The sequence below is a fragment of the Amblyraja radiata genome, chromosome 15, assembly GCF_010909765.2.
Source record: "Amblyraja radiata isolate CabotCenter1 chromosome 15, sAmbRad1.1.pri, whole genome shotgun sequence".
NCBI classification, from domain to species: Eukaryota; Metazoa; Chordata; class Chondrichthyes; order Rajiformes; family Rajidae; genus Amblyraja; species Amblyraja radiata.
Genome location: NC_045970.1, coordinates 35,458,689 through 35,474,157, shown reverse-complemented (window position 1 = coordinate 35,474,157; position 15,469 = coordinate 35,458,689). Strand labels below are relative to the sequence as shown.

Below are 15,469 nucleotides of genomic sequence, written 5' to 3'. Positions count from 1 at the left end.
GTAACTTCCAGAAGGTCACTTGACCTCAGTCACGAGGCACAGGTACATTTGCCAGCTTCTGCTTTTGGCTTCAAGGGGCACTGGCATTTACATTAGATATTACATTACATATACATCACAAATACATTCAATGATAGTACATTACAAATACCTCACAATGTGGTAATGCGAACTTTAGAAAGGAAATCATAAAATTATTGCAGTAGAGAAGACTATTCAGCCAATAGATCTCTGATGTGAATTTAAAACATGAAGGCTGGGCAATTGGAGTCATAGAGTCATAGTGTGATACAGTGTGGAGACAGGCCCTTCAGCCCAACTTGCCCACACCGGCCAACATGTCCCAGCGACACTAGTCCTACTTGCCCGCGTTTGGTCCATATCCCTCCAAACCTGTCCTATCCATGTAAACCTGTCCTATGCATGTAAATATCCTTGTTGGATATGCAGTTTGGAGTTTAGTAATAAGCATTAGTTTAGTAATGGAGTTTAGTTTATTGTCACAAGGCATAGTGAAAAACGTTTTGTTGTGTGCTATTCAGTCATTGGAAAAACAATACATGATTACAATTGAGCTATTCACAGTGTAGATAAAGGATCAAGGGAACTACATACAGTACATGATAGAGTCCAATTAAAGATGGTCTGAGGGTCTCCAATCAGGTAGATGGTAGCTCAGGACCGCTCTCTAGTTGGTGTAAGGATGGTTCAGTTGCCTGATAACAGCTGGGACGAAACTGTCCCTGAATCCGGAAGTATGTGTTTTCACACTACTATCCTTCTTGCCTGGTGGGAGAGGGGAGAAGAGGGAGTGACCAGATTGAGACTCGTCCTTGATTATGATGGTGGCCTTGCCAAGGCAGCTTGAAGTGTTGATGGAGTCAATGGAGGTTGGTTTGTGTGGACTGCGCCCACAATTCACTGCAACCTCCTGTAGCTGTTCCAGCCAAGGTTGGATTGGAGATGCCTCCACCAAGGTAAGGTGGCGGTGCAGGAGTGGGGGCGATCGAGTGGTTGATCAATAATAATCACAGTGGTACATGATTAGCTATAGAGTTAGGAAAGGACTAGTTCAGCAAAACATTAAAAAAAAAGAATAAAGATTACATTTTACATTCATACTCAAATTTTCACAGCTTATTAAAAGGAAGAATGTTAAGCCTTTTATTTCATTAGAAAGCAATTTAAAAGGCACTGTTTAACTTCTTGGTAACAGTTCATTATCATTTTTCATACCTTTGTCTGATTCTGTGCGAGATGGGGATTTCGATCTGTCTTTTTCTTTCTGCTCACTTGACTGCTTTCCTGATCGTCCGCTTCTGAAAAAGATGTTCATAAATGTTTTGGATCGCTCCAATTTTGTTCCTTTCTCAGATGTCTTTTGTTTTTTTTTCTTCTTTTTCTTGTCCTCTAGAAAAATGAAGGTGATTTAAAACAAAAGAGAAAATAGAAACTAAAAAATCAATTGCAATTGAAATTGCAAAGTTACCCTCCACACATAGCGTTTGCCAGCGGGTGGAATGTTCCCACTAGGTGCTACCAAATGAACAGTGCTGGACATCTTAGTGTTAGTAAAACCAATAATGGAACAACAGGGACTTCCAATGCCCCTTACCACACACAATCTAAATGTGTTGGAAAGCGGGATAACATAGAACTAGTGCGAATGGCTGATCGATGGCTGGCGTGGACTTGATGTGCCAAAGGACTGGTTTTGAAATTTTAGTTTAGTTTTATCGTCACATGTACCAAGGTACAGTAGGTCATTGGCCCAAATTTCCAAATGCACCAGCAGAGCCAAAAAGAGGGGGAAAAAAAAGACCTGGGTATAAAACAACTAATGCTTTGTATTCTGTGTTATGTTGGATAGTACGACTGCATGAAAAAGGAAAAGTAAAAAAAGGTATTGCAGGCAAAACTTGGCTAATGCTGAATCAAACAGGAAGAAAGAGTTATTTGAAGTTGGACAATGCAAGAAGAAAATACAAGAGATGGCAGATGCTGAAATCTGGAGCATAAAACAAAAGGTGGAACGCAGCAGGTCAGGGAGCGATGGTGGAGGAAATGACAGCTAACGTTTCAGATCGGCACCCTTCCTCAGTCTGATTAACAGGAGGGGCGGGTCGATCCTAACCTCGGGTGCTGTCTGCATGGAGTTTGCAAATACTCCCTGTAACTCCAGTGTTTCCTCCGAGTACTCCGGTTTCCTCTTGTATCACAAAGGCTGATTGGCCCCTGTAAATTACCCCTCAGGTGTAGGGTGATAGATCAGAAAGAGGGATAATATAGAATTAGTGTGAATGGGTAATCGATGCCTGGCATGGACTTAGTGAGCCAAATGGTATGTTTCCATGCTGTATCTCCATACTAAACTTAGCTTAAAACCACCCTTCCCTAACTACATCCATTTTCTTTTATGGCCCTCATATTGACCAAACTTCAGCCCTCCCCTAATAACTCCTCCTTTGACGTGGCATCTATTTTTGCATGATTATGCTTCCATAAAACATCCTGGCACTTTTGTTTTAGATGAAGGTGTTATAGTAGTTTAAATGATTGTTAGTAGTCAAGTATCACAGATCCTGCACTGTCCATAATTAACATTGCTGGCACATTAAGTGCCTTTATCCTGATTTTCTTCCTTTGCGTTTTTTAATGTGATGACTCCCATTTAATATACATTTTATTCCCCATATAATGTATTTCATGCAATTCTGTGCATCCTCTGCCTAATCTCCCCTTCAAGGTCACTGATTGTACCTGTAATATAATTTGTGAACTGATCCCAGGGGAAACCTACTGGTTATTGAATCTCAAAGTAAAATAAAGCTCTTTTAAGCTTCTCTATCCTACAATGGATTTACATGCAACGGTTTTGGGTCAATCTCATAAATTCAACATCACCTGACCACTAAGATGTCTGTGCTTAGGGTGACTTTGAAGCAACATGATTAAAAAAAATAGATGACTTCATTAATCTATTAAAAATGAATCACAGAACAGTAGACATTTTAAATTAACATTCATCATTTCATATCTACTCCTTCTCCCTCATTATCCTACACAAATAGCATGACCATTTCAAGGACATCAAATTTAACTATCAGCCCTGATCTATAACACCTCATTTGCAAGTTGAATTTGTGATGTTGTTAAAGCCATTATCTGTGCATTAAACAACTCTATAGTTTTAATACAAATACAATTTGTAGTTAGCTTGAAAGCGTGCACCACCAGATTCAGGAACACCTTCTTCCCCACGGTCATCAGGCTTCTGAACAGTCTTTTCATAAGCTAGAGGTACTGTCCGTTTCACCTCTACCCCATTGCGGACATTAGACTTTTTCCATGGAACTGGTGGGCTACCATTCTGAGAACTATGTTCTGCACTCTCTATTCCTCTTTGCTATATCTATTGTACATGATTTGGACTTTAATGAATTTATGTACAGTATATCTGCTTAGATAGCATGCAAAACAAAGCTTTTCACTGTACCTCGGTACATGTGACAATAATAAACCCGTAAGAATCATGTCACTTTAACCTAAAAGCTGGATGAATGTAAAATTACACATCATCTGTTAAATGATAACAAAAAATTAATCCATTGAGATTTGCTGCTTTATCTATTTGGCTTTCAAAATTTAGTCTGTTGTTTCAATTTAGCAACATAATTTGATTCATTAGTTAATAACTACAACAGTTAATAACGGATGTAATTATGAACCAATCAGGGTGGCACGGTGCAGCGTATAGTTGCTGCCTTACAGTCAATCCTAACTATGGGTGCTGTCTGTACAGAGTTTACACGTCCTCCCTGTGACCAAGGGGGTTTCCTCCCACACTCCAAAGACGTGCAGGTTTATAGGTTAATTGGCTTCTGTAAATTGCCCCCAATGTGTAGGATAGAACTTGTGTGAATGAGTGATTGTTGGTCACTGCGGACTCAGTGGGCCGAAGGGCCTGTTTCCGTTGTGATTTTTGGTGAGTACAATCATTATGAAAGAAAGTTCTGACGTCTTTCTTCAAACTATTATCAATTTTAAAACATCAATGTCTGGAACACAAGAAAAGAGGAGCAGGAGTAGGTACCTAAATCATTATCCCCTTATCTTGTAACTGTCCAGGTCTTTAGGTTTATTGATATATATTGCATCCAGATAATATGAGAATTACTTAAAAAAAATTCAACTTAACTTTCAAAGACAGGTACATATATTTAAAATAAGTTTCAAAGTAAATATAAACAGGTTAGAGAAACCTATGAAAGGCAAAATAAACATGATTGGTGTTTGGTCCATTTAAAGACTCACCTCCTATAGTAATATAACTCTGTGATCGGCTGATTGGTTTTCTTGGTTTGCTCAGCGCCACCAGTACTGCAGTTTTTGGAGAGTCCAACAATTCATCAGCGCTGTCTCCCGTGGAGTAAGTCCTTGGTCTGATACGAGTTTCCTTAATACTATCTGACCTAATGGCCGTTTCCTTCAGGAGCACCGTGCGGCCAAGTGCCCTGCTTCGCTCTGTTGCTGCCTTTCCTGCCCTTTGCTCACGTGCCATGTCAACATTTGAGTAGGGAGACAGCTGGAGGTCTGTCTGCATAGCCGTCTCTATTGTCTCTAGACGATTGTACTGCAGAGATTTGGAGTCCTCTGTGGAAATACATACATCTACCATGTCAGTTGAACTGTGGGTGGTTGGGAGGAAGACCTGTAAAGAATCACTCATGGAGCTCAAAGGTGTCCCAGATGAATGAGATGAAGTGGAAGAATTTGTGTCTGAGCCAAAACGCTGAGAATGATTATTTGTCACTGAAAAAAACAAAATGGCACTGCAATTTAGGATTAGGAATAGTTATTTGGAAGACTTAAGGCTGTATATAACAGTTAGGATGGTATCTGCAGAACAAAAATTGCAATGAAGACACAAGGAACTACGGATACTGGAGATACTCAGAAGGTCTGGAGGTCATGGATAGGTGACATCTTGAGTCCTGACCAGAAACATCGCATATACATGTCCTCCAGAGATGCTGCCTGACCTGCTGAGTTACTTCACCACTGTGTCTTCTTTTGTAAACCAGCAATTGCAGTTCCTAGTGCCTATCTATCACTAAGATGCTTCTAATTTGGCATCTTGGCTAGCACCGACCTCATGGGCACGGCAACTTCCTGAGCCTAGAAAACTATTGTTAAAAAAAATAATTATTTTAAAATTAATGATGGAAAAAAGTCTACGGTTTTGATGGAAGGAAATTCTTTCAATTGTTTGACAACAATTCACAATGAAAATTGTCACAATTTTTTCAATACTGTATTGAACTCGGTAAGAAAATCTCAGGGATAGAGTGAATGTGGAGCAGATGTTTCCACTAGAGGGAGAGTCTATGACGAGAGGCCATGGACTCTGAATAAAAGGATGTACCATTAGAAAGGGGATGAAGAGGAATTTCTTTAGCCAGAGGGTGGTGAATCTGTGGAATTCATTGCCACAGCAGGCTGTAGAAGCCAGGTCAATTGATATATTTAAGGCAGAGATTGACAGATTCTTGATGAGTAAGAGTGTCAGGGTTTATGGGTAGAAGTCAGGAGAATGGTGTTGAAAGGGGAAGTTAAACCAGCCATGACAGAGTAGACTTGAAGGGCCAGATGGCCTGATTCTGCTCCTATAACTTATGAACTCATAAATCCTGTATAGTATAGTTGTATAGTAGAAATAAGGAATTGCAGATGCTGCTCTTCAAAAACGACACAAACTTCTGGAGTAACTCAGCAGATCTGGTGGCACAGTGGCGCAATTTGTGGATCAGCTGTCTCACAGCGCCATGGACTAGGGTTCGAACCTGACCTCAATTTCTATCTGTGCAGAGTTTGCACATTCTCCCAGTGTGGATTTCTCCCATATTCCAAAGACATGCAAGTTTGTAGGTTAATAGCCTATCTAAATTGCTCCCTGTGGGTGATTGACAGATTCTTGATGAGTAAGAGTGTCAGGGTTTATGGGTAGAAGTCAGGAGAATGGTGTTGAAAGGGGAAGTTAAACCAGCCATGATTGAATGGCAGAGTAGACTTGAAGGGCCAGATGGCCTGATTCTGCTCCTATAACTTATGAACTCATAAATCCTACTCCAGATCGATGACGAAATGTAGCAAAACAAAAAAAAATCTAACTCTACACATTGAGCAGCAATTTTGGATGGGAATAGTTGTTGGGTCTTCCGCATTGTACTTACATTTGGTCAGCCAGCTGTATTCCGCCAGCATTTCCTTGTATGCAGGATATCTGCCAACCTCCTGATTGGAGACACGAAACACAATCAATTCACCAACTGTATTTAGAAGAGAACTTAATCTGAGAAGCTGCTAAATAATAAATTCCCTGAAACACTCTTCACAGGTGAAAAGCTAAATAGGGCACATTACATGACAGCAGCACATACCGAAGCATTGCAATTACTAACAACATATTATTGTAGGAATTTTTAATTGCCCAGAACATCCGAGATCATTCTAACATTCAATACAATCGTTACGTAACATATGAAATGATTTGGACTTCAAAAGAGAATATGATAAAGAAACAGACAAACAATCCAAAAATTGTCCATGTGGTTGACATTGATAGTTAGATTGCAGGAAGATATAGGTAATCCAGTCCGGTATAGACAGGCATTGGGGTGGCCAGTGCAATTTGATCCAGAGAACCATGAAGTAGCCAAGGACATGCAACAGCAGGGCTGCCAACTCTCACGCATTGAGCGTGAGAATCACGCATTTCGCCCAATTCTCACGCTGATCACAAATTTCTCACACTGTCGAATTTCAAAACTAATATCATTTGTTGATCAGAGCCTGGTTCTACTGTGGAATGTGTAGATCAGTGCATGCTCCTTTAACATAGTGACCTCACCACTACTAACCACTCCCCATTGTCTCTTGTATAATTGTAGCTTCCCCACCTCCAGCTCGCTCTCTAGCTCCAGTGATGACCACGGACAGCTAGTGCATAGTGTGTGTAGTGCTTATAATAAAGTTATCTAGTAAAAGACTTTGTGTGACAAGCAAGTCATTTTACATGGTGTCACAGCGGTAGATGGTGTTCATGGTCACATGGTGTTCATCGGCTTTATTTTTATTATTTGTTTTCTCCCAGTTGTGTCCCCACCCCCCCATTTTTTATTATGTCCAACTCGTGTCGTCGTCCCGACACGCTCGTTTTTGACACGGACATCGTACACCGCTGGACTGTCTTCCAGCGCGACTATGAACACTATATTGCAATCGCTCATCCTGATGCCACTCCTGCTGTACAGGCTCACCTGCTCCTCAACCTGGCTGGTCCGGAGGCAATGGAACACTATGCCTCCTTCGAGTTCGCCCCTGCTGAAGACCGTCACGACCCGGTATGTCTCATAGCCAAATTCACTGCCCTCTGCGATATCCCTACCAATAACATTATCGAGCGCTTTAAGTTCTTCTAAAGGCGTCAGATTCCCGGTGAGCATATTGACGCTTTCATTGCCTCTTTGCGTCATATGGCTCGGCGGTGCCGCCTTGAAACGATAACACCGGACGAAATGATCAGGGACGTCCTGGTCAACGGTCTCCTGAACTCTAAGCTGCGTGACAAGCTCCTGATGAAGCCTGATCTAACGCTAAGGGATGCTATGCATGCCGCTCACATGGCCTCTGCTGTTGGCTCCGTATCTCAACCGGTGTCCCAGGACATCAACTTCACCGGTACTGCTGGCCGCCGGCAGATCAATGGCCCGCCACGCCAGGGCACCGCCGCTGCGCCCGCTAAGGTCACCCCTCGTCGCTGCCCAAATTGCAATTTCTCTTCCCACCAATTCAACGTTTGCCCAGCGCAGGGTAAAACTTGTAATTCCTGAGGGAAGCTGAACCACTTTTCTGCGGCATGTCGATCCCGTGGGAAACCTGTCCCTGCTCCTAGAAGGAGTCTAAACAACCTTGTGGACTCTGATACGAGCTACTGGTTCCCAGTACCAGCCGGATGAACTCCCTGACTCTGATACGAGCTCCTCCCATGGTGATTCAACTGTGTTTTCGCTTTTGGGTGCACCTGCATTGATAACAGATCCCTCTGTACATGTCACTGTGAATGGCCACTCCTTCCCTGCGATGGTCGATACTGGTGCTTTTTCCAATGTTATGTCTGTTAGCCTCTTCAAGCAGATAAGTTCTGGGGAGAGGGTTACTCCCGATGACTCCCGCCTTCATGCCTATGGGGGAGGTATTCTGGTCCCTGTGGGGAAGGCCACGTTTATCTGTACAGTTCTTGAGACCTCTCGGCTCCTCACTTTTCTCCTGCTGGATTCTGAAAACGTCACCCTGCTGGGCGCCCGTGCATGCCAGGACTTTGGCTTGGTCTCTTTCCACCACGACCTCCACCATGGACACCAGGCCCCCATGGACCCCCCGAGCGAGTACCCCGACCGTTTTGATGACGTTCTGGGAAAACAGCCCTGTGCTTACAAAATCGTTGTTGACCCGGGGGTCAACCCGGTGATTAGACCGGCCCACCGCATTTCTTTTGCCATGAAGGGCCGCGTGGAGTCCACACTACGTGACATGGTGGCCATGGGCATCCTCAAGGAGGTGAGTGCTCCCACCCAGTGGGTCTCCACCATGGTCGTCGCTGCCAAGAAGGACAAGAGCGAGATCAGGATCTGCATCAACCCGAAAGACCTGAACCTTGCCATCAAACGCCCGCACTACCCCATGCGGACAGTGGAGGGCGTCGCTGCACAGGTCGGTCCGGCCACAGTCTTCTCGGTCCTAGATGCCAAGAGCTCCTTCTGGCAGATCCCTCTGGATGAACGTTCCTCCTTCCTGACCACCTTTAACACACCCTTCGGCAGGTTCCGTTTTCTCCGCATGCCTTTTGGGATCAACTCAGCAAGCGAGGTTTTCCAGCGCACCATGGAACAGCTGTTTGCCGGGTTGCCGTGCGCTATCCTCGTGGATGACATCCTGGTGTACGGGAGGGACGTCGCTGAGCACGACCTGCACCTCTGCCAAATCCTGGACAGGGCTCGTGAGATCAATCTCAAACTCAACCCGAAGAAGTGTCGGTTCCGCGTTCCGGAAGTCACTTACGTAGGCCACGTTTTCACGGCCGGGGGTCTAAAGCCAGACCCCCAGAAGACGGCAGCGGTCACCGAAATGCCCGCTCCCACCGACGTGCCCGGCCTGCAGCGCTTTCTGGGCATGGTCAACTACCTGGGGAAGTTCATACCTGACCTCAGCGAACTGAGTGCTCCCCTGAGGGAGCTGATCAAGAAGGACAATGCCTGGGTCTGGCTCCCGCATCACCAGTCGGCATTCGTGGCCCTGAAGTCCAAGCTCGCACGCACCCCGACTCTCAAGTTCTTCGATCTAAACAGGCCAATTGTCCTCACTTGCGATGCATCTCAGTTCGGCCTCGGTGCCGCCTGCCTGCAGCTCCATGATGACCACCAGCTGCCTGTTTCCTATGTTTCTCGCACCATGACCCCTGCTGAGCAGCGCTACGCTCAGATCGAGAAGGAGCTCCTTGCCGTGGTGTTCGCATGCTCCAAATTCAAGGACTACATTCTGGGCAACACCTTCACCATTGAAACTGACCACCAGCCGCTGGTCTCTATCTTGAACAAGCCCATCCATGTTGCCTCTTCACGTTTGCAGCGGATGATGCTGCAGCTCCAGCGTTTCACGTTCCAAATTGTGTACCGCAAGGGCAAGGATATGTTCGTGGCCGACACATTGTCCCGTGCGCCGCTCCCTTCCGTTGCCCGCCATCCATACGAATCGTCTGACCTGATGATACTGAACGTTAACATTGTTCCTTCTTGGCATATGCAGTCCCTGGTCAAACACACTGCCGCTGATCCTGCCCTGCAACAGCTTGCGGGCGTCATCCGCCGTGGCTGGCCTGACCGACGCTCTTCCCTGCCGGCTGGTGCCGTGCCCTACTTCCTGGTTCGGGATGAATTGGTGCTGCACAACGGCGTGGTGGTGAAGGGTCACAAGGTCGTGGTGCCGGCCGCGCTGCAGGATCATTACTTTCAAACCGCCCACAACGGCCACCCCGGGGTGGAGGCCACTTTGTCCCAGGCCCAAAGCCAGTTTTACTGGCCGGGCATGGCTCAGGACATCCGGGACAGGATCTCCGCCTGTGCTGCCTGCAACAGTCTCCTGCCTCATCAACAGTGCCAACCTCTCATGCAGCAGCCGGCTCCCGAGTTGCCGTGGATAGCTGTCGCCACTGACATATTCGAATGGCGTGGCAAACACTTCCTGGTCCTGGTGGACTCCTACTCCAGCTGGTTCGAGGTGGACCAGCTGCCTTCCCTCACGTCTGCTGCCGTCATCGGGAGGCTTCGCCGCCACTTTTCAACCTTTGGGTCCCCGGTGACTCTCCAATCCGACAACGGCAGCCAGTTTTCCAGCGCAGAGTTCCGTGCCTTCGCCACCCGTTGGAACATTCGCCACATCACCAGCAGCCCCGCGTACCCGCAAAGCAATGGCCTTGCGGAGCGCTCTGTCCGCAGCGCCAAGGAGCTGCTGGAACATTGTCGGCTTTCTCATTCTGACTTCTACCTTGCCCTCCTCAACCTCCGCAACATTTCCCGGGTCCCCGCACTCGGTTCGCCTGCCCAGCGCCTCATGTCCCGCACCACTCGCCCTCCTCTCCCGGTCTCTCAGCAATCTTTAAAGCCCACGGTCCAGAGCCCTGCCGCTGTCAAGGAGCGCATCATCGAGAAGCAGGTCATCCAGAAGCGCTCCTTTGACAAGTCGTCCCGTCTCCTTCCCCGTCTGTTCCCAGGCCAGGTTGTCCGGATGCAGTCACCCTCCGGTCATCACCGGCTGGCCGTTGTCGTTGGCAATGCTGACTCTCCCCGGTCATACCTGGTTGACTACGAGGGCACCGTGTACCGTCGGTACCAGGCCAGCACCTGCTGCTTGTCAACGAGCCTGCTCCGCCTCCCGCAGACCCGTTTTCACCGCCTGTCCCTTCCCCCCTGCCCGAAACTCCTCCTGCCCCTGTCACTCCTCGCATGCCCCGGAAACTGCCCTCTCAGCTCTCTGTGCCCCGCACACGCCAGCCTCCTTCTCCTGCCTCACCTGCGAGTGTACCTGTTTCGCCTCCCCATTCTCCTCCTTCCCCTGGGCACTCTTCACACTCCCATCTCTGTCCCTGCCCCCGTCCCTGCAGCTCCTACGGTTGAAGGGGAAGGCGGGTTGCGCACCCGCTCTGGGCGGTTGGTCAAGCCGCCTGTCCGGTACGGGGTGTTTGAATAGCCTTATCATGATATGTTCTAACTGTTCCCTGCGCGGTTTCTGATTCTAGCGTATGAGCCGTGGTCGCTCTGTGCAAATGCAATGCTTTTGTTTCCAAGAGGAAGGATGTAGATCAGTGCATGCTCCTTTAACATAGTGACCTCACCACTACTAACCACTCCCCATTGTCTCTTGTATAATTGTAGCTTCCCCACCTCCAGCTCGCTCTCTAGCTCCAGTGATGACCACGGACAGCTAGTGCATAGTGTGTGTAGTGCTTATAATAAAGTTATTGTGTGACAAGCAAGTCATTTTACAGAATGTAATTGGGAATGTAATTTAGCCTGACCTTATTCATAGCTAATCCAATTTAAAGCATAAATATTGCATTCAAGTGTGTTAAAAGACTCGTTACAGTATGCACCAGATTGCACAATGTCAAGCTGAAAATTACAAAAGCTCCATTCCAACACGTCAGCAGGATATAGACACAAAATGCTGGAGTAACTTAGCAGGTCAGGCAGCATCTCTGGGGAAAAATAATGGGTGACATTTTGGGTCAGAACCCTTCTTCATGTCAGCAGAATATATAACTAACAGGAGGACATTGAGAGGTGTGGAGACGTAGAGGACTGTGGAGTAAATGTGCAGAAATGCTTAAAGGTATCAGGGCCAGTCAATTAAAGACATACAGTTGCTTTAGTCAAATAGTAAAGATGTGAAATATGAGCATGTTATGCTAGAATTGCATCCCCTGTCCAGACCATGCACGACTTTTGCATATTTTTCTGGATACCACATTACAAAATAGGTGTGATGGAACTGAAACGGATGCGGAAGAGTAGACAAATGATCCATACAAAACAATTTTAGTTTGATACAGTATATTCAAGATGGACTTCACCAATTTTAATACATCCATCCCTTTTAACAAGAAAACCAGAAACATCGCATATACATGTCCTCCACAGATGCTGCCTGACCTGCTGAGTTACTTCATCACTGTGTCTTCTTTTGTAAACCAGCAATTGCAGTTCCTAGTGCCTATCTATCATTAAGATGCTTCTAATTTGGCATCTTGGCTAGCACCGACCTCATGGGCACGGCATCTTCCTGAGCCTAGAAAACTATTGTTAAAAAAAAATAATTATTTTAAAATTAATGATGGAAAAAAGTCTACGGTTTTGATGGAAGGAAATTCTTTCAATTGTTTGACAACAATTCACAATGAAAATTGTCACAATTTTTTCAATACTGTATTCTGGTAAGAAAATCTCAGGGATAGAGTGAATGTGGAGCAGATGTTTCCACTAGAGGGAGAGTCTATGACGAGAGGCCATGGACTCTGAATAAAAGGATGTACCATTAGAAAGGGGATGAAGAGGAATTTCTTTAGCCAGAGGGTGGTGAATCTGTGGAATTCATTGCCACAGCAGGCTGTAGAAGCCAGGTCAATTGATATATTTAAGGCAGAGATTGACAGATTCTTGATGAGTAAGAGTGTCAGGGTTTATGGGTAGAAGTAAGGAGAATGGTGTTGAAAGGGGAAGTTAAACCAGCCATGACAGAGTAGACTTGAAGGGCCAGATGGCCTGATTCTGCTCCTATAACTTATGAACTCATAAATCCTGTATAGTATAGTTGTATAGTAGAAATAAGGAAATGCAGATGCTGCTCTTCAAAAACGACACAAACTTCTGGAGTAACTCAGCAGATCTGGTGGCACAGTGGCGCAATTTGTGGATCAGCTGTCTCACAGCGCCATGGACTAGGGTTCGAACCTGACCTCAATTTCTATCTGTGCAGAGTTTGCACATTCTCCCAGTGTGGATTTCTCCCATATTCCAAAGACATGCAAGTTTGTAGGTTAATAGCCTATCTAAATTGCTCCCTGTGGGTGAGTGGATGCGAAAATAGGATAACATAGAACTAACATGATCTGGTGATCGATGGTCGGTGCAGACTCAATGGGCTGAAAGGCCCATTTCCCTGCAGTATCAATCAATCACTCACTCACTCACTCAATCCCCGGAGAAAATGGAAAGGTGATGTTTTAGGTCAAGCTCTTCTTCAGACTGATTGTAGTGGGAAGGGAGAAGAAAGCTGGAAAAGAGGAGGGGCGGGATGGGACGGGACAAAGTGTGGCAGGTAACAGGTGAACACAGGTGAGGGGGGTTGTTGATAGGCAGATGGTTGGACAAGAGTGAAAAAACAGGTGTGAGACAAAAACATTGAAGAGTTGCAAATTGTGAAGCCAGAGGAAGGAACTTGGGTGGAGGGGAGGTCTCAACCCAAAACACCACCTATCCATGCTCTCCAAAGATACTGCCTGACCCACTGAGTTACTCCAGGAGATCCCGGAAAAAACTCACGCAAGTCACGGGGAGAATGTACAAATTCCGTACAGACAAGCACTGGTAGTCAGGATCGAATCCGAGTCTCTGCCGCTGTAAGACAGCAATTCTACCACTGCCCCATGGTTGGTTGGATGGAAAATCATAGTTGGAGGGAAGAGCAGAGGTTAGAAAGATTGCTGTCAGCAGAGAGACATGGTTGAGTAGGAGAAAACAACGTCAGAGATCATAGGTGTCATAGCTAGGTGCAGAGGTTAGATGTCCTGAGGAAACTGGTAGGAATTTGAAATGGATGGGTGAAGTGCGGCATCAAGATTGGTTCGATGCAACCTGCATCAGCAATCTAACTAGGCTGTGGGCCGAGCATCAAAAATGGGTCTAGAAATCAACTTTTGTGACCCATATCTCAGAACTACATGAAATTTTGTACAGATTTAGATAAAATATAATTGAGAAGGAAGTCATAACTCGTCAGTGCAAAAAGTTGCACATTAATTAATTAAACTAATTGGAAAATTAGATAATCTAGTGTCCAATGCCCATATTACACCATGAGGAGCCTATTTCCATGTTGCAGTCTCTTTAAACTATATATTATCTATATTACTAAAAGTCTGATCTTGACCACTTCCTGTTGTTCTGTATATTGATTTTAGAAAAAACACTGCCACTTACGACTGTGATTTTTGGCCAACTTACTCAGAGTCCCCTTCCGCTGCGCAGGACAAGAGGATTTTTCCCATTAATTAAAAATAAAAGTTATTAGTGTTTAAAAATGTTGAGTTTCTCGCTCCTGAAGGCCACGCCCCTTCCAGAGGGGATATAACATCTGGAAGTCTTGAGTGCCTCAGTCAGTCTCTGCAAGATGGGGGAGTGAGAGGGTCACGTCTCTCAGTCTGAGCTGCGAAGAACACTGAACACGTCTACTAAACTGTGAGTGGTTTAACTGACCTGTCAGTGCCCTTAATGTGGTTTGAAAATATAGTTTGGAAATGCTAAAGCTGTGTTGCCTTTGGTTTGGAAATGTTAAAGCTGTGTTGCCTTTGGTTTGGAAATGCGAAAGCTGTGTTGCCTAATTAAAGTTGCCTTGCCTAATTAAAGTTGCCTTGCCTAATTAAAGTTGCCTTGCCTTCTTGATAATTAAAAGTCAAATCTTGGTCACTTCCTGTTTGCACTTTATATTGATTTTAGAAAATGCGCTACCACGTACAACTGTGATTTTTGGCCATCTTACTCAGAGTCCCCCACCGCTCATCAGGTGCCGAGGATTTTTCCCAAAGATGAAAAATAAAAGAGTTATTAGTGTTTAAAAAATGTTGAGATTCTCTCTCCTGTCAATCACACCATGGTGGCTGAAACTGCACTTGAATTCGGTGGCCTTGGACCCTGCTTGAAGTGGTAAGAAACCGCACTTGAATTTGGTGACCTTGCACCCTGCTTGAAATTGAATTTCAAGGAATAGCCGTGAGTCAACTGCCAGCCCACCAGCCGTGAGTGAGTGAGCTGCCAGCCCAAGAAACCATTCGGCCCACAATGTCCATACTAGCCCTCCGGAAAAGGAATTGGTGGAGAGTTGGAATATTGCGTTGGGGGACCAGCCCTCCCGTGTAATGGTACTCCCGTGTTAGTACCATATATATATATATATATATATATTTACATGACTTGTGAATATGACTGTAATCATATATAATTATGTATAATTATATTATATAAAAATAATACAATGAATATAAGTGTGAGGTTTTTTTTTAATGATACTGCCGCAGAGGTCGGGCTCCTGAGCCAGCCTAAGTAATGGGTGAGGGCAGATGCTGTGAGTTCCCCCGTTT

General features: G+C 45.5%; 1 protein-coding gene across 3 annotated transcripts in view; it reads right to left on the bottom strand.

Annotated features, from left to right (window-relative positions):
* Positions 1 to 15,469, bottom strand: part of pdzd7 (PDZ domain containing 7) — a 66,729-nt gene that overhangs the window by 29,727 nt on the left and 21,533 nt on the right. For all 3 annotated transcript variants that reach the window (XM_033034020.1, XM_033034017.1, XM_033034018.1), the window contains exons 7-9: positions 6,234 to 6,294; positions 4,315 to 4,812; positions 1,237 to 1,410 (exon numbers count right to left, since the gene is read on the bottom strand). In XM_033034020.1, coding sequence (XP_032889911.1) covers positions 1,237 to 1,410; positions 4,315 to 4,812; positions 6,234 to 6,294 — 733 coding nt within the window. The remainder of the gene's footprint in view (positions 1 to 1,236; positions 1,411 to 4,314; positions 4,813 to 6,233; positions 6,295 to 15,469) is intronic.